The sequence below is a fragment of the Hemiscyllium ocellatum genome, chromosome 24 (genome assembly GCF_020745735.1).
Source record: "Hemiscyllium ocellatum isolate sHemOce1 chromosome 24, sHemOce1.pat.X.cur, whole genome shotgun sequence".
Classification (NCBI taxonomy): domain Eukaryota; kingdom Metazoa; phylum Chordata; class Chondrichthyes; order Orectolobiformes; family Hemiscylliidae; genus Hemiscyllium; species Hemiscyllium ocellatum.
The window spans coordinates 8,186,440-8,206,248 of NC_083424.1; the positions used below are offsets into that span (position 1 = coordinate 8,186,440).

General features: G+C 40.5%; 1 protein-coding gene across 10 annotated transcripts in view; it reads left to right on the forward strand.

Annotated features, from left to right (window-relative positions):
- arvcfb (ARVCF delta catenin family member b) overlaps positions 1-19,809 on the forward strand; it is a 323,925-nt gene that overhangs the window by 71,678 nt on the left and 232,438 nt on the right. For 9 of the 10 annotated variants that reach the window (XM_060843423.1, XM_060843416.1, XM_060843422.1 and 6 more), the window contains exon 2: positions 9,749-9,812. The exons of the other annotated variant lie outside the window; for it this stretch is intronic. In XM_060843423.1, coding sequence (XP_060699406.1) covers positions 9,749-9,812 — 64 coding nt within the window. The remainder of the gene's footprint in view (positions 1-9,748; positions 9,813-19,809) is intronic. 10 annotated transcript variants of the gene reach the window in all.

Below are 19,809 nucleotides of genomic sequence, written 5' to 3' on the forward strand. Positions count from 1 at the left end.
GGGTTGAGCCACGGGGTGGTTGGGTTGGTTGGTCCGGGTGTCCCAGAGGTGTTCTCTGAAACGTTCCGCAAGTAGGCGGCTTGTCTCCCCAATGTGGAGGAGACCACATCGGGTGCAGCAGATGCAATAGATGATGTGTGTGGAGGTGCAGGTGAATTTGTGGCAGATATGGAAGGATCCCTTGGAGCCTTGGAGAGAAGTAAGGGAGGTGGTGTGGGCGCAAGTTTTGCATTTCTTGTAGTTGCAGGGGAAGGTGCCGGGAGTGGAGGTTGGGTTGGTGGGGGGGTGGGGGTGTGTGGACCTGACGAGGGAGTCACGGAGGGAGTGGCCTTTTTGGAACGCTGATAGGGGAGGGGAGGGAAATATATCCTGGTGGTGGGGTCCGTTTGAAGGTGGCGGAAATGATGGCGGATGATACGCTGTAAATGGAGGTTGGTGGGGTGGTAGGTGAGAACCAGTGGGGTTCTGTCTTGGTGGCGGTTGGAGGAGCGGGGCTCAAGGGCGGAGGAGCGGGAAGTGGAGGAGATGCGGTGGAGGGCATCGTCGATCACGTCTGGGGGGAATCTGCGGTCCTTGAAGAAGGAGGCCATCTGGGTTGTACGGTATTGAAATTGGTCCTCCTGGGAGCAGATGCGGCGGAGATGAAGGAATTGGGAATATGGGATGGCGTTTTTACAGGGGGCAGGGTAGGAGGTGGTGTAGTCTAGGTAGCTGTGGGAGTCAGTCGGTTTATAGTAGGCGTCCGTGTTGATTCGGTCGGCCGAGATAGAAATGGAAAGGTCGAGGAAGGGGAGGGAGGAGTCTGAGACGGTATGCCCGAAACGTTGAATCTTCTGTTCCTTGGTTGCTGCCTGACCTGCTGCACTTTTCCAGCAACACATTTTCAGCTCTGATCTCCAGCATCTGCAGACCTCACTTTCTCCATTAGGAGGATGGGGGCTGACCTTTATGGAGGTGATTTAAAATAAAGAGCGGTTTAGATAAGGTGAATGGTTAGGCGATTTCGAGACAAGGAGAGATCACTTTAAGGTGAGAGGAGAAAGAGTTACAAAAGACATGAGCAAATTCTTTTACATGATGTTAGTGTTCGGGAGAAATGATGGATACATTAAACATTTTTTACGTTTTAAAGACATTTGGATAAGTGTATGAATAAAAGGGTTTTGGAGGGATAGGCCCAGAGCAAGCAGGTGGGATTGTTTAGTTTGGGAACATGCTCAGCATGGCCAGGTTGAACTGAGGGGCTGCTTCCATTGACTCATGTTGGCTTTCGTAGCAAGAGATTTTCAGTGCAGGAGCAGAGATGTCTTGCTACAATTGCACAAGGCCTTAGTGAAACCACACCCAGAATATAGTGTCCTGTTTTAGCCTCCATAATCCAAGGAAAGATGCCCTGGCAATGGGAGAGCACAAAGGTTTATTTGACTGATATCCTGGTATGATGAGACTGATTTTATGAAGAGACTGGATTGCTTAGGACTATATTTACAGGAGTTCAGGATTCCCCTTCATTTTCCGATAGAAACAGGTTAAAAGTCGAACAGGGCTAGATAGGGCAATTACAGAAAGGATGTTTCCAATAACTGGAACTCAGAACAAGGAATCACAGTCCAAGGATATGAGTCGGCCCTTTTTAGGACTGAGAAACTGGGAAATTTCTGCATCTGGAAGGTGATGAGCCTGTGGAATTCTCTGCAATAGAACACGGTTGTGGTCAAACATCGAATGTTTTCGAGAAGGAGTTAGATATAATGATTGGAGTTAAAGGAACTTGAAGGTATGCAGAGGGAACAGGTGGAGAAGACCTCAAGGAGTTGTACGGCCTACTGTTTGTATTTTTTATATTTCCATGTTTTTTATGTAAAAAAGGTTGTCACAAGAAGTCATATTTAAAACGAGTATCTGAAAGTCGCCTGCAACTGTAAGTAATACAGTTTCTGAGAGAGCAAGTTTCCTGACCAGTGGATTAATTTTGCATTGATAATATTCCAGCTTTGTTCTGATGGAATGTTTCTAAACTGGTAATGAGAGCTGGCACATTATCACCTTTTCTGTGTTGGTCACAGATGAAAAAGAATTTTTTTTTCTCTCCAGGACAAAATGAACTATGCAATAATTAACAAGGTCTGGAATGGAGCCACATGGTTGGTTTAACCCAATTTGAAAAAAGCTCAACTGTTATCAATCTAAATAGCAAATCTTACTTGGCTAGACTTTCAATAAACTGCTTGGTTAAGCACCAGCTCCTCATTTTGTGTAATGTTAGACTAAATGAGAAAAATCCTGATGTTCATACTTTCTAACAGATCCTATAGATGTATTTTAAACCAGATGAGAAAGGGAAATGCATTCCTGTCTTGTTAAACTGAGTCAGAATTTTTATTCCTCCTTTCAGCATGTAGGTGCCACATTTAAAAATGTTAGAAAATGAAGGAGCCAATTATCAAGGTCGTCTGGCATAAAAGAAAGAGGAGAGGGTCTGGTACAGATCAGGAAAATGGAGGTTCTGCAGATTAAAGTGACCTTAATCCTGAGGTTGTGTTTTCTTTACTGAGACTGCTTTGCTTTTATTTTAAGGTTGACCTTGCATCCTTGGCATCTGGAGGATTTTGCCATAGTTTTGATTTCTCGGTAAATGATTCTTTTCTCAATTTGCTTTCTCATCTGGCCTTTCCTCAAAGAGTTTGAGAGGCACAGGCAGGGAATTCTGAATTTGTTTCTTTCTTTCTGCTAATCAAAAGCAACTGTGAAATATAGTTAGTTATGTATCCTGAGTCTAGCTCCATTGTCTTCCCAAACTGCTAAACTGGCAGGCAAACGTTTGAAATTATAATGCAACTGTTAATTAGAACGGGAGATACAAGTTTTTTGACATGAGCTTGGTTGCCTAGTTTGGATGTTTTCAGTTGAAAATGTAGTTCCATTACAGGCAGTCAGATGACCCTTAGCACTATCTCAGCTCCATATTTCTTCCTTTCATGGATTAAAATTCTTGTTCCAGAGATTTTAAAATCTATCAAATTATGGAAATTAAGTTTCCTAGTACAAGTTAAGATGTAATGCGGCATTGCATATTGCCAAAGTTATGCTGTCTGTACAATAAGTAAAATGCAACATCCTGTTGCTTTTTTGTTTAATTTTTGAATTCTCTTCATGTGTATAGGTAGTTAGCTTAGGGTTTCATTTATAGGGATTATTAAATTGTTGAGGGGTTTCTAGTGTTGGTCAAGGAGAATTAGTTCTAAGGTTGAATGTCATGTGTTGGGAGTTTTGGTTATTTTACAAGTCGTGGAGTGACTCATGTTGGTGATGTATTTCGCTAACGGAATTGCTTTAACAAGCTGCTTTCAACTGATTATCATGTTCCTTTTTACTTGCGCCTATCTTCAGTGTTCAAGACTTTGCTGGATGACATGTTTAACTTGAAAAACCAAATTGAAAGATAAAATTGAGGGTTTAATTTGAGACGAAGTTTATCGAGGAGCCCCATCAGGTGATTGGTATTTATTTCAAGTGACCCCTTTCCAACAGCCCCTACAACTGACTTGGCCCCAAGTGTGTAGGCTTTCCTGTTTCACTGGATACTAGCCTATGATGTCAAGAGGATTTGGAAGGTTGGTGCAGTTCTACTTTTGCTAAAACCATGCTTAGGGTATTCAGCAAAGAAGGAAATGGAGCATTTTCTGGCTATGGATAAACCATTTGTTTTTATTTTTGTGAATCCATGGAGTGAAAAGCCTTTGGATCTGGAATTATAGGATTACTTTTTGATGTGGATTTTAGCCACATTTTCCATGGTTCTCAAGTTAGGTTTATTCTCGATTTGACCATTGCGTGCCATGTTCTTCGCCAGAAAGGTCTCTGGTGTTTGCAACTATGTCAATCACAATATTTTGATTAGTTAACTTTTTTTTTGCATTGTCAAAAGCAAAGGCAAAAGGCAATACTAGGTAATCTTGGAAGTTGGGCTGAAGTGCTTCTTGTTAATTGTAATTTCATTGCCAACAATCTGACACCAGTACCCAGTGTTATTACAAGATTTGGGTGCAATCGGTTCTGACATTTCAGCACAATGCTGAACAGTGTGCATTAACTGAACTGTTTCCTTTTGAGTGGGGCACCATTTGCCTGTTCGAGTGAAGATTGAAAGTTTTCTGTGACACCAAGTTCTAGGTTTTACTCCAAGGCATTTCTGTGCTTCTGTCTTTTTAAGATCCACCTTAAAACTGCTTTCTCACAACTATAATATGTTTTTAAGTGAAGTAGTATTTGATAACAGCCTGAGGAGCAACTTGGAATGTTTTGGAATGGAATAGTTGAAGGTTCTTTACGTATTCAAGTTACAATTGTAAGAGCAAGTATTTCCTAGTGCCTTGGTCATTGGCAGCACCCAAAAGCTGCTTATCTATTTCTTCTTACTGAATTTTACAAGTATTAGTAATATTGTGTTGACTCAGAAATAGGCTTAATATAATTTTCTCTTTCCAGCTTTCCTCCTTTTGTCAAATTCTTGTTTAGTATCTGGTCACTTGATGATAATTGCCATAAAATTAGTCCAGATAAATTTAGATCATTTGATTTTTGGCTACAATTCCTTGTTGATTGTGAATGTTACAAAATGAGAATGTTAGCCTTCTATTTTCTGCTACCGTTTGGTATACAGGAAAGCAGGAGTAGGCTGTTCAGCCCATCAAGCCTGCTTCACCATTCTAGATAATGATTAATCATCGGCTTCATGCTGTCTTCATATATCTCTTGATATTATCAACATGCGGGAACTTTATTAATCTGTCCTGACTAAATTCATGGTTGAGCTTCCAAAACCCTGTGGAGTGGCAAATTCCTCACCTAGATCTGCAAATCTTTCTTCTGTCTCTCAGTCTTAAATTATTACTCTGATTCTGACATTGCACTGTTGTTTTGTCACATGTGGCACCTCATGTGAAGTTGTGCTGGATGTAAATTACTTTTAAGTTGTTTGGTTCAGGCAGGTAGCTTTTATTATTGATGTATTGAAAGCTTGAATGTTAGAATATTCAATTTTAAAACCTTCATGTAAAAACAGAACCTTTTTTTTGGCAGCCTGAATCATCATCACATCTTTTGAAAATACAGCATAGAATGTTTTGTTATTGCTTATTTATGGAACTCGTGGGTGAGACACGTACAGGAATGCCTGTCCTTATGATCGTACTTTACAAACAAATACTTTATTGTGAGCTGAGGTCATGGTGCTGTCACAATGGGAATTTCCATATGGTAAACAAAATTTTCAGATACAAATGATTGTGGCTTTCAAATACGGCTCCTCAGGGTATGTAATTATGGCTTTGTTCTCACTGTTGTAAAGACATGCCTGTCACCTTTGGACATGGACCTGTTTGTCAGTGTGTGAAATTATTAACCTCCATTTAAAAGCGGAAAATGTGTTCGGCAAACAGTACCGCTTGTGTCTGTCCTAAAGTTTTGTTGCTGTCAGGTTCCCAGGTGAGAGTCTCAGGCAGTCCAGTGGCTTGAAAGCTGACCTCAGAAGTGGAGGTGTGTCAAACTATAGCACTTCAGTTGCAACCGTTGTTCGGTTACTAAAATTGGTCGCCTCCCTTTGTTTCATTGATCTCATTATTCCCAGTAGCAAAAAAATGTGCAAGTATTTGAAGGAACAGGATGATTATCCATTTGTTGAACTTGTATTGAATGATTAAAATGGAGAGCTGTGGAGATTGGAAACAAATACAGAAATTCCTGGAGAAACTTAGCAGCCTGGCAGTGTCCATGGAGAGGAAAACCGAGCCTTTGCCTCAACTCTCGTGACACTTTGAGGAAAACGTGAGGTCTGCAGATGCTGGAGATCAGAGCTGAAAATGTGTTGCTGGTTAAAGCACAGCAGGTTAGGCCGCATCCAAGGTCCTGTTCCTTGGATGCTGCCTAACCTGCTGTGCTTTAACCAGCAACACATTTTCAGCTCTCGTGACACTTTGCCCTGACATGAAAGCAAGAACCATTCCCAAACTTGTTACTACGCTTCCTCATACAACAGCTTGAAACATTTTCAATGATTAGTTCGACATATGAAAATTGACCAACAGATTTGGCTCAGGGTAATCCTGAGACCCAAAGAAAAAGAGGGTTAGTTGAAATGGAGGCATACCATTGTGCTGAATTGGAAAATGTTTGTTCTCTTGACTTTCAAGTCCATTTAAAACCAGTGTATGACACAATGGATGATTCCTTGCAGATCTGTTTTGAAATGGTTACACTAATACAGCCACTGATGATCTGCCATTGTTTCCCAGCAGTTTTTCTTCCCCTGCAAAGCCCTGCTTTATTATTTTGCGGTGCTGCTCAAAAATTTGTCTCTCATTGCCACCTGTTGAGGAGTGACAACATAAAACCAGAACCCTCTATTTTGCGGTAGTGTTTGTTAAAATTCTGCTTTGGATGATTAAAAATGGGCATTTAAGAAAATTATTTCTTTATGTCACTATGTGCCACTGATTTTCAGAAAGTGCTAATTTATATTGATGGCTATTTCCAAGATGCTGTTACCCTACAGTAGTTTTGTTCAAGTGACCACTTCTCTTGAGAGTGTATGCTAATGGTTCCAAGCGAAACCTTCACACCTCCTGCATTCCTTTTCACTTTGCATCAGAAATCATTGGATAGCAATCATGAGTAAGGAGTCTTTTGTTTTTTTTGTTGTTGAATGGAGAGCAGAGCAATAGTCAACTCTTTTTATAATGATTTCAACTGGTTTTGGCACAGAATGGGAAGTCCACCTGGGACTTTTCAATTTGAGTAGCTTCTTCTCACATTTGTTCCTGAACTCCTGTGAATACTGAAGTTTTGGCGGGGAGGTGGGGGATACAAGTCCTTGTATGACCAACTTAAAAACTAATCCAACATGTCCATACTGCTGTGTCAGTAGTTGGAATGTTTGGGTGTTCTCAGTGCAGGGTGTTCTCATTTCAGGTTAGCAGTGTGGTAAGGATGTTTTGTTTCGACACCAGAAATGCTGCAGACATAACCAAATAAAAATAGTTCTTAGTTTGCAACAACAAGCCTTAATCTTTTATGAAAGGCAAGACATTGACTATCGTGAAGTAATCTTTGACGTGGGCTTTTTTTCTTGCTGTTATTTTTGAAGATGAAAACTACACTTCATCTGTCGACGACTAAAATGGTTTTGAATAGATTATAACCCAAGTGCTCTGAAGTGTTTGAAGATTTGTTGTAAAGTGAAATCGGGAAAACTGTGTTTGCCACTTAATGCTGTTCTAGAAAGAAAGATTCTTTTACACTTCTGCAAGTCTCCAGGATAGAGTCCACCAAGTCATTGCCTACTTTTTATACCTTTTTATTACCAGCATTGTAAAGTGTAAATTTCAGTGCACCAATCTTCAGGCAGCTCTCCTCTTGCATTCCTGACTTTTTTAAAAAAGGGTTTCCTTTCTATTTTAGTTTGTATTTGGATCCATGTCCTAAAGCATTGTAGTTGACCATTAAATGTTTTTAAGCCTACCCCATCCTTTACTCCCTCATGCAATTTGTCAATCCTGATATTAGGGGTTGAAAAACAGTTGACTTTTGCTGGTACAGAAATAGTGACTGCTGGAGAAACTTGTAAGGTCAGGCAGCATCTTTGGAGAGTCCAGTGACTCTTTCAGAACCAGTTACTGTGGACTTGAAATATTATGCTTTCCCTCCACAGGTTCTGCCGACCAACTGAGTTTCTCCAGCAATTTCTGTTTTGCTTCCGATCTTCAGCATCTTGCCGTTCTCTTTAATTGAATTCTCGTGATTTTGTGATATAGGGAATAGTCAATGAGAGCTGAAAAATGTGTTGCTGGAAAAGCACAGCAGGTCAGGCAGCATCCAATGAGCAGGAGAATGGACGTTTCGGGCATAAGCCCTTCAGGAATGAGGAGGGTGTGCCAAGCAGGCTAAGATAAAAGGTAGGGAGGAGGGACTTGGGGGAGGGGCGTTGGGAATGTGATAGGTGGAAGGAGGTTAAGGTGAGGGTGATAGGCCGGAGAGGGGGTGGGGGCGGAGAGGTCGGGAAGAAGATTGCAGGTCAAGAAGGTAGTACTGAGTCCGAGGGTTTGACTGAGATAAAGGTGGCGGGGAGGGGAAATGAGGAAGCTGGAGAAATCTGCATTCATCCCTTGTGGTTGGAGGGTTCCAATAGTCGACGAGAGACCATCACCTGCTTTATCTCACGATTCTCAAATGAAAGTGATACATGGGAAGTAAGTAAGGAGGTAGGGTCCAGAAATTAAAGGCAGTTTTAATTTGGTTCAGTATGGAGTAGCGCTACATTCTGTGTAAAAGAACCATAGAAACAATAGATATCCTATATTAGATCATATTGAGGGAAGCACCATGAATATGCTTTTTTTTTCTTAAATCATTCATGGAATGAGTGTTACTGGCTAAGCCAGCATTTGCTAAGAGGGCATTAAAGAGTCAACCATATTGCTGAGGTTCTGAAGTCACGTAGGCTAGACCTGATAAGATCAGTTACTTTCCATACAACGACATCAGTGAGCCATATGGGCTTTTCTGACACTCCGCCCAAATTCATTAGGCTGTTAATTCCAGATTTTTATTGACTTCAGATTCCACCATCTGCCATGGCAGGATTTGAACCTGGGTTTCCCAGCGTATCCGTGTCTTTGGATTAATAGTCGAGCAATAACATCACGAGGCCGTCACTTCCCCAGTTACAGTTGTCTTTGCTGGAGGGGACTGAGTGAGAGAGAAATTGGCTATTATCACTGTTTATCCAGTCATTTGCAACAGAAGTATTGCACGTTACTCATAGGTTGAGTAAAGGCTGATGCTTTGATCTAATGGATCATTAGTGTTCTCATATATACTTTGCCCTGGCCCTGAAGGCTTCTAGTCAAATGATTGCCACTTCAAATGACCCCACACTCCAAGTCATCATTTACATGTGAAGAAAAACCCAACAAGGAAATTGGAAGAGCCAAGATAATTTGGCAAAGTAATCTAGTGATACACATGTCCATTTACCGAGAAATGCAAATTTTGTAACACCAGTGAAAGAAATTGACATTTCTTTTAGCTTTGCAATGAATTTTGCCACAGAAGTATCCTTGGATGGTTGTGTTTAATGAACTTAATGTTTATTTCTCAATGATTTTGTTGATTCCACAAACTATTGGATTGGAACATGATGAACAAGACAAAAAAAATTGTACACAGAGACAACTTGAACAATCATAGGAGTATTTCTGTATGGGACCCATAAGATGTTTAACTTTTGTAACTGTTTGTTCCCAAGTATATGTACAGTAAACCGAGTTGGTGTTTAGCCCATTACTACCAGTTTGAAAAATGTACTTTGGTGGCATTGGCATCCTGAAAATACAGTTGTTGGCTCTGTATTTTGGGCTTCTGGCAGAATGCAGCTGACTGAACTGTTGGAGTATTCTGGCAGCTACTGTTAATGTAAGACAGTTAATTACCCTGTAGAACAGATACTGAAATTTACTTGAAATATTTTTATTTTCTAACATTTATCTTTGGCTGCACATAGTACTGCAATTCAACTTGCTTTGGCTGTTGTGTATGCTCCGTTTTTCAAAATTAATTTCTTTTTGTACTTCCATTGTCCAATTTTAAATGGATTTGATTATTTTTAATCATTGTTTTTGTCCTTGGAAATATGCAATTACTTGTGTTGTCATCTTCAAATCAGTTAATAAGTTTACTTTCATTTTTTCAGACAACTGCTTTTGTTCGTAAAACTTTTCATTAGAACGGTCACCCAAGACAGCAGCATAGCCTTGGTAAGTAAAGTTAGATTGACAAATCTTGCTGTTTTTCTGTTATACCCCATGCCTTGTGTATAAATCTGAGTGCCTCAATAAGATTAACCAATTGTTTGGGTTCAGGCATATGCTGTTGCTGATAAAATGGGTACATGGTCATCAAAGAGTGTTCAGACTCCTGGGTTGAAGCAAGTAATTAATATACACTTTTTGCTGGCAAGTGGGACTAGATATCTGGTCGGCCTGGACAAGTTGGACCAAATGATCTGTTTCAGTGCTGGACATCTCTATGACTCGAGTATTGAATCTAGGAGAAAACATTAATGTAAAAGTACTGCAGATGCTGGAACCCAGAAATCTAGTCAGTAATTGATGAAAATTAAGAAAGTCTAGTAGTTTTTGGGCAAAGTAGAGTTCACGTTTCAGGTTTATGATCTTTGCTCAGTTTTGACACCAGGTTATCAACCAGAAATATTCACCTTCTCTTGATTTCTCAACAAAAGTTGGAGATGATTGAGGCATGAGTTAGATGAGAGTTGGGGAGCTGGAGAAAGTTAGAGATAGAACCTCAGAGCCAGGATAAGGAAGTGAAAATAGAGGTACTGCTTAACTGGGATCAAATGTACCTACCCAACAAAAGAATGATGTACAGGCAGGACCTAGGGCGAATTAGGATACCAGTAGCAGAATCCTAGCTGACACAAAGTTTACGGAGGGTGGAAGAGGCTGGCTAGAAATGGGTTAAATAGTGAAGCCGAGCAATGATGTTAAAGGCATAAATGTCAATTTCAGTAGCATTGGATCTGAGGTGGGTAAATGCAGGTAATATTGCAGAGGTGGAAATGGGTAACCTTTTTAAGACTGTAGCCATAAGATTGACAATGACATGGTAATCATTCTGGTTCAGACTCCGATGGAATTAGTGCCATGGGGGTAGGCAATGAAAACAATGTGTTAAGCCTTCCAATACTTGATTTGAGAACATTTTTTGCTTATCCACTATTGTAAATGAGAAGAACGGTCTAATCATTCAAAGAGAGCGAGGATTTGAAAGAGTTAATGAGGTAGATCTGGGTGTTAATGAGGACATGTGGATTTGGACTTTGTTTTTTGCATGTTGTTGTCATGAGGCACTATTTTAATGAGCAACTCAATAATGATCCTTGGTGGACACCAGAGGTAAGTATATTTGAATAGGAAGCAAGCCTATTGATGCCAATGGTTTAAAGTGGAATAAAACAGGTAAGGGTACCAAGATGACAGTGAAGAGACATTGGAAAAGCATAGTATAATCCAACATGTCTAAAGCTACAGTTTGGCCAAAAAAAGGCTGGTAAAATTGTTACTTTGGTCATAGTCACAGGTCACATTATTTCTGCCTTGAATAAAAGTTATGGTTCAGAGATGGGATTAATCAATTGTGCAGTAGTATCTCATGAATTGGTGAAATTAATGGAAAAATGAAAGCATTATCTGGTGAACGTAAGAGCAGATGACCAAAGATCATTTGTCTGAAGGTGATCTGGTTGATTTAGTCCTTCCTTAAGATAATATAATGAAACAATATCATCATCAATAGAAATGGGAATAAATCGTACTGTCGATTTGAGGCTGCTCCACCATCAAACATAGCTAGTCTAATTCTGGCCTCAAAGTCCACTTGCTCATTCTTATAACCTGTAGTTCTCTCGCAGATTCCAAAGCTGAGTTACAAATTTTTAGAATGTTTAATGATACAGCATCTCCCAATGCTTGTCAAACAGAATTCCAAAGATGAACTATTCTTTGGGAAAGGAATTTTTTTCTCATCACTGTATTAAGTGGGCAACCTATAATTTTTTTAACAGCATCCCAGTATTACATTCCTCCACCCTCCCACCCCAAAGAAGGGCAGAAGAAGGAAAAGTTGCTGAGTTGTGCATAGATTGCAGCTCCAGAAGCATGAGCATTAATCAGTTAACTCCACTTCAAAATCTATCTTTTCCCTCGGGATGCTTCTTGTCTGTTTCTTCACTGGTATGTCATTGTGTTGAATTTGATTTTGGACTTTTCACATTTGACAGTTCTCTGAATATTGCATTGGTGTTGATGGACAAATTTGAGAAGTGACCCTTAACTTCCCTGTTGGTTTTACTAAGAATTTTTGGTAAACTTGGTGCTCTGGTGTGGAAGCAACAGAAAAATCCAAAAAAAAAACCCCAGGGAAATGCAAGTTTAACTTAAATCTTGCATCAGTTAAGCTGGAGGTTTTTTTTTAAAAAACAACACTACAATTGGTATGACTACATTTAAGAACAGTGCTGTTAAGCAATATTTGTGTACAGGTGCAAACATCCTGACTTCTGTTCCCTTGATACAGCCAAATGATGATGTGACTGGAATGCTGAAGGTGCGTAGCTACTATTCTCCAACCAGTCTTGTTTCTTTCTGTCTTGCGTTAGGTATTAATCTAGACTGTTCCACTTTCTCTTGTGAAGACTGATAGGTTTTTAACCTTCGACTTTGTTGTAAAAGATAAATTGAACACAGCGAAAACAAATTGAACTCGTGTTGAAGCATTAGGGAGCTTCTCAAACTTGAGAGTAAATTATTCTTTGTATTAGAAGAGTGCATATTAAGCCTTGAAAGTTTCATCCTGAGATTGACTTGCTTTTTATATCACCTCCATGAACACTTCATAACTGAAATTGAATTAATCGTGTCAGTTGGGAATGTGTAACCGGTATTAGCAGGAATTCATTGCACTTTTACATTTGGAGATTGTGTGTGGTCTTTTGCCACTACTAAAACTTAATGCCTTAAGTGCAGTACTACCCATTAGTTTGCCACTTCTTTTTAAGTACATTCTGAAATTATACTCTCTCCATGTTTTCTGTCTTAATGCTATCCTCAAATGATTGCTTTGGATCTGATTTTACAAATCTGACTGCTATCTTCATGAACAAATGAGTCAAAATAATAATTAAAGCTTGAAATTTTTTTTATCAACTCAACCTTTGTTATACTGTTCGCTCTGCTTTTGCTGCGGATTTAAAATTTACTTCTTTTCCCCCCCAACCTCCTCATATTGTAGTTCTTAATTCCCCCTAACTCCTTTCTGCCTTGATTAAATAAGCGCATAATTCATAGGCATTGAAAAGCAATATGACAATGACTGGGTAATCTTTTTGATTTTAATAGTAATTAAGTTGTAAGTATTAGGCATGAAGCTGATTTCCCTGGTCTTCTAAATAATGCCAGGGGATCTTTTGAGAGATCAGCTAAGGCCTCCGGTGTAATTCTCATCTAAATGAGTGTCTCTGAAAGTGCAGCACACCCTCCGTTTATTAACCATAGCTAATAATCAATTTAATCTTTGCAAATCTTAATCTTGAATGTAAATTTTCTTTTTCTAGCAACTTAAAAACGCAATTTTAAAACTAAGCTAGTTTAATCCACTTCTGTACGTTTTTGTCATGTTAATTTTTATCTTTGCTCACTCACAGTTAAATATGTCACTTATTTTTTTTCCCCCCATTGGGTGGGCTCAGGGAATCTGGTAAGTTGACTTAAATTTTCCAGATTGGTAGCTGATAGCACTAGTGCTTTACAAACTGAAGTATAAAGGCAGCTTTGGAGATCAGTTCCTTGTGCAGACCTCTTTTTCTTTCTTAGTTATGCAAATTGAGTGACCATTTCAGTGTCCATCAACATGAATTTGGCATCAATGACCTGAAAGCTTGTTTTGCAGTTGGTTTAGAACCTTTTGAGCAGTATCCAGGCATTAGAAAGCTGTTTGTGGAGGTGCATGCTACTTCAGCTTGATTATTGGACACTATTTCGATATCTTTCTGGCTTTTGATGCATCTGATGTCATTGGTCAGTATTTCTGTCTTTGGTTCTTCTGCTTACTTCCACACTACCCTCCTCACGAAGTATATTGCTCTCAAGTTCCATATTTAGGTTATTTATTGACTTTCCACAAGGTGGTGACATTATTTCCATCACTGAAGTCCAGTTCCAGAATGTCAGTACTGTCTGGCAATGTTAATTTGCTGACCAGAACATCACCAATTAAATGCTTGTATTGGATGGAAATGATACTATTGTTAGCAAATGTTTATTTTCCCCCACGCTCCTTCAGAAAGCTTGTATTTTGTGTCTATCATTCTTGGTACTTCAAACATTGACTCCTGTTAAATCCGTCTCCATGTTTTGATCCTTGATTATGATTTCCTTTTATGAAAGATTGCCATCTTTGTTATGCTATTACTTTTTTCTCTTTAAAAGACTCCCTTCCACATTTCTGGATAGAAGTATGTATCTAGTATTGGTGAGAATCCACATTTTCTCGAACATTAATTTGTCTTATATTGCTCACCAATAAAATACTTGTCAGTCTGAAACACAACTTCATATGTCCAAAGAAAGACAAACATATATCCTTGTAAATATACGGGAGAAAGTGAGGACTGCAGATGCAGCAACCAGAGTCAAAAAGTGTGGATGCTGGTCAGGCAGCATCCAAGGAGCAGGAGAGTCGAGATTCGAGCATAAACTCATTGCTGACGAAGAACTTATGTTCGAAACATCGACTCTCCTGCTCCTTGGAAGCTGCCTTGACAGGCTGTGTTTTTGCACCACCACTGTTTCCAGATATATGGTGAGAAAGCTGTGTTTTTTTTAATTGGACACTTTTTCCTTGAAGGGCTAAATTGCCCACACCATTCACTGATGTTATATAACCAGTTCCAGATATCTGCAAGTTGGATCTATATCACTAACTTTCAGTTCATGCCAATAATGCAATCTGTCGTTCATTTGAATATTTTGTAGAAATCCAAGAAATTCAAATATGTTTACATGGACTTCATTGTATCTCTCATTACTTGCAATTCTGCCATACTTAGGTCAATTAATTTGTAAGAATTTATCATAATGTTCTGAATAGCAGCTGTTGGAGCAACATTTCGTTTTCAAAAATGTTTGTTTCTCATGAGCCTGTGGAAATTTTCTTTTTTGTAAAAGCAAGGAGACGTAATTTCAAGTATTTTTCTTTGTTGCAGTGGTCTGCCTGAGCATCGTTATAACATCTTGATGCAAAGCATAATGTTTTGCAGACTGTCTTTCACAGTGGAGTGCTGGATAGTTTTGCATCTTTAAACAAGAGCTGTCCCATTGATGTAAAATCATTTATTTTCTAAAAACCTCATTATTAGACCTAGTCTAATTAAAAAAAAGTACACAGGCTAGGTTTCTTTGCTTAACAAGGCATACAAATTATTACAAACAGTTTCTGACTAGAGACAAACAAAATCAACTATCAACATATAGTTCAAATTGATAAAACTTGTCTACACACACTTGCAAACAGACAAATGGACAATACTGTTCTCGTTGGAGGAGGATAAAAATAGGGAAGCAGTTGAATGGCCGCTGCCTAGAGGCCTCACTGAGAGAATCCTTCTGCTTCCCTGGGCTTGCTGTCCTTCAGTCGCTCCTCCAGATCTTTTCACTCCTTCACAAGAGGCACAGAACTGCCGAGTCTGAGCTACTGGTTAAAGGTCCACAGCATACAGGAACTGATGAGGGAAAATATACTGGTTTTCATCAGGCTTTAGGTATCTTACTGGAGGCAAAGATGCCATCTGCTCCTTGCAGCACTCTGAAGACTTTTGCCAGTATCGTTCAAACCCAGAAACCATTCAGCTACCTGGAAACACAGGGCCTGATTAGGTTAGTCAACATAGCTCTGTGCATAGGAAATTGAATTTTTGAAAAAGTGACAAAAAAAGAATTAAGGTAGTGTACTGAACATTGCCTGTCTATATGGACTTCAGCAAAGCGTTTGACAAGGTTTACATGATAGACTGGTTGACAAGGTTAGATCTCACAGAATCCTGGGGAACTAGCCAATTAGATACAAAATTAGCTTGCAGGTAGGAGGTAGAGGGTTTTTCAGTCTGTAAGTCTCTGACCACTACTGTGCTGCAAGGATCTGTGCTGGATCCACTGCTTTTTGTCATTTAAATAAATGATTTAGATGTGAACATAGGAGGTATGGTAAGTTTGCAGATGACATCAAAATAGAAGATGTAGTGGACAGTGAAGAAGGTTACCTTGGAGTACAATCGGATCTTGATCAGAGGGGCCAATGGCCAAGGATTGGCAGGTGAAGTTTAATTTGGATAAATGTGAGGTGTTGAATTTTGGTGCAACAAATCGGGGAAGGACTTATATACCTTAATGACAAGGTCCCAGGTAGTATTGCTGAACAAAGAGACCTTGGAGTGTAGGTTCATAGCTCCTTGAAAGTGGAGTTGCAGGTAGAATATGTTGAAGATGTTTTGCATGCTTGCCTTCATTTGTCAGTGCCTTGAGTATAGAAGTTGGGAGGTCACATTGCAGTTGTACAGGACATCGGTTAGGTTACTTTTGGGATATTGCATATAAGTCTGGTCTCCCTTCTATTGGAAGGATGTTGTGAAACTTGAAAGGGTTCAGAAAAGATTTACAAGGATGTTGTCAGGGTTGAGCTATTGGGAGAGGCTGAACAGGTGAGGGCATTTTTCCCTGAAGTGTTTTGGGGCAAGTTTAAATGGCATCTGAGTGGGTATATCATAGGAGTTTTGAGGGATTTAGTCTAAATGCTGGCAGATGGGGCTGGATCACTTTAGGATGTCTGGTCAGTGTGGGTGAGTTGGACTGAAAGGTCTGCTTGTGTTGTACAACCTATGGCTCTATAATTGTCAGGATGATAGTTATTGTCAATCACAGTTGGTCAGTACTCTACAAATCAACCACTTGTCCCTAACTCACTTTACACACACACCTTGGGTGCTGGCCTCTTGACAAAGAATCCTTCCCCCCCCCCCCCCCCCCAATTGCTTGAATAAAGCAAAAGATATGACTTAGAATTGATTTCTGTAAGTTGCTGTTTAAAAATGCAACAATTTCTGCCACACTCAATGGTTTTATAACCGTCCCTTTCCCATTTTAGTCCACAGTGAAAAATACAGAAAACTAAAGGAAATGGTCTTTCCAAGGCAGATAGCTGGAATGCTGAGGTTTTCGCCTCTTTTTACTTTCTCCTGTGCTTTTAGTGTTGTTCAATGTTTGGCGTTTTTATGGATACTTCTTCTCCACTTGGGGTAAGACATTCCTGCAAATCAGTGGGTGTGTGACAGATTTTTCTGGGAGGTTTTGAAGATCATCTTGAAGTATCTTCTTTGTCCTCCTGGCAATAGATTAGAAGAGAGCTTTTTTTTTGGGAATCTTGTGTCAGCATGTGGATTGTGTGCCCTGTCCATTGCAGTGGATTATCTAAACCATTGCCTTGATGCTGGGGATGTTAAGATTACATTACTACAGTGTGGAAACAGGCCCTTCGGCCCAACAAGTCCACACCGACCCGCCGAAGCGCAACCCACCCATACCCTACATTTACCCCTTACCTAACACTATGGGCAATTTAGCATGGCCAATTCACCTGACCCCGCACATCTTTGGACAGTGGGAGGAAACCGGAGCACCCGGAGGAAACCCACGCAGACACGGGGAGAACGTGCAAACTCCACACAGTCAGTCGCCTGAGTCGGGAACTGAACCCGGGTCTCAGGCGCTGTGAGGCAGCAGTGCTAACCACTGTGCCACCGTGCCACCCACAGTTAACTTGAAGGTGGACACTGATTTGGAGGGATTACCTTGCCATTGAATTTGCAGGATTTTATGGAGGTATTGTTGGTGATAACTCTCCAAGAATTTTGAGTTGTCATCTGTACACTGTCCATCCTTCTGCAAACAGGAGAGAATGTAACACTGTGGTGCTGTCCTATGGGCTATATATACGTTATGGCTGCATTGACATACTAGCAGTTTGATTTGAGTTTCAAGATCAACACCTGCCATAAGCTGAGAGGAGACTCCCAAGGCTCGAGTATTTATTACCTAAGCTAATGGTTTGCAGTTTATCTTCATTGTTGGTGTACAATGGTAGATGGTGAGAACAAGCTGAGCAAGGAACTTTTGTTGTATGGATGTTCAACCTTGTGCCCATCCTTTCACACGCACTGCATCATGACTACCCTTTTATGGTCATTGAAGAAATCCCGTTCAGGGATTCTAATCTAATCTGGATGGTGGTTTTCAGTGGAAAAATAGATGATTAAGTTGCAGTACTGCTTGTGAGCTTCACATATTTCTCATTTGGATATTACTGAGTACATAAAGAAAATCTCTCCTCAGTGATAGAACATAGAACAGTGCAGCATAGAACAGGCCCCTCAGACCACGATGTTGTGCCGACCATTGATCCTCGTGTAAGGTAAACCTAATGGTACGAACCTTCAAATTTCTGTGACCATATGCATGTCCAGCAGTCTCTTAAATATCCCCAATTACCTTGCTTCCACAACTGCTGCTGGCAACGCATTCCATGCTCCCGCAACTCTCTGCGTAAAGAACCTGCCTCTGACTTTCCCTCCATACTTTCCTCCAACCAGCTTAAAACTATGACCCCTCATGTTAGTCATTTCTGCCCTGGGAAATAGTCTCTGGCTATCGACTCTATCTATGCCTCTCATGATCTTGTATACCTCAATTAGGTTCCCTCTCCTCCTCCTTTTCTCCAATGAAAAAAGTCCGAACTCAGTCAACCTCTCTTCATAAGATAAGCCCTCCAGTCCAGGCAGCATCCTGGTAAACCACCTCTGAACCCTCTCCAAAGCAACCACATCTTTTCTATGATAGGGCGACCAGAACTGGACGCAGTATTCCAAGTGCGGTCTAACCAAAGTTTTATTGAGCTGCAACAAGATCTCACGGCTGTTAAACTCAACCGCCCTGTTAATGAAAGCCGAAACATCATCTACTTTCGTAACAACCCTGTCCACTTGGGTGGCAATTTCAAGGGATCTATGTACCTGCACACCAAGATCCCTCTGTTCCTCCACACTGCCAAGAATCCTGTCTTTAATCATGTACTCAGCTTTCAAATTCGACCTTCCGAAATGCATCTCTTCACATTTATCCAGGTTGAACTCCATCTGTCACCTCTCAACCCATCTCTGCATCCTTTCAGTGTCACGCTGCAGCCTACAACAGTCCTCTATACGGTCAGCGGCACCTCCAACCTTTGTGTCGTCTACCAATTTGCTAACCCATCCTTCAATCTCCTTGTCCAAGTCATTAATAAAAATTACAAACAGTAGAGGCCCAAGAACAGAGCCCTGAGGAACACCACTCACCACTGACTTCCAGGCAGAATACTTGCCTTCTACTACCACTCGCTGTCTACTGTTGGCCAGCCAATTCTGTATCCAGACAGCTAAGTTCCCCTGTATCCCATTCCTCCTGACCTTCCAAATGAGCCTACCATGGGTAACCTTATCAAATGCCTTGCTGAAATCCACATACACCACATCCACTGCTCGACCCTCATCAACTTGTCTAGTAACATCCTCAAGGAACTCAATAAAATTTGTGAGGCATGACCTGCCCCCCTCAAAGCCGTACTGACTGCATTTAATCAAGCCATCTTCTTCCAGATGGTCATAAATCCTATCCCTCAGAATCCTTTCTAACACCTTGCAGACGACAGACATGTGACTGACTGGTCTAATTGCTGGGGATTTCCCTATTTCCTTTCATGAAGAGAGGAAATACATTTGCCTCCCTCCAGTCCTCAGGTACGACTCTGGTGGAGAGCCAGGATGCAAAGATCTTCGCAAGCGACGAAGCAATCACCTTTCTCGTTTCCCAAAGCAGCCGAGGACAAATCTAGTCTGGTCCTGGCGACTTGTCAATCTTAATGTTTGTCAAAATTTTCAGCACATCAGCTTCCTCAATCTCTATCCGTTCCAGCATGCGATCCTGCTCCTCCAATGGTTTCAGTCACTACAAGGTCCTTTTCTTTAGTAAAGACAGAAGCAAAAAACTCATCTAGGACTTCCCCTACCACCTCAGACTCTGTACACAAGTTCCCTATGATTGGCCCTACTCTTTCTTTGATCATTCTTTTATTCCTCACATACGTGTA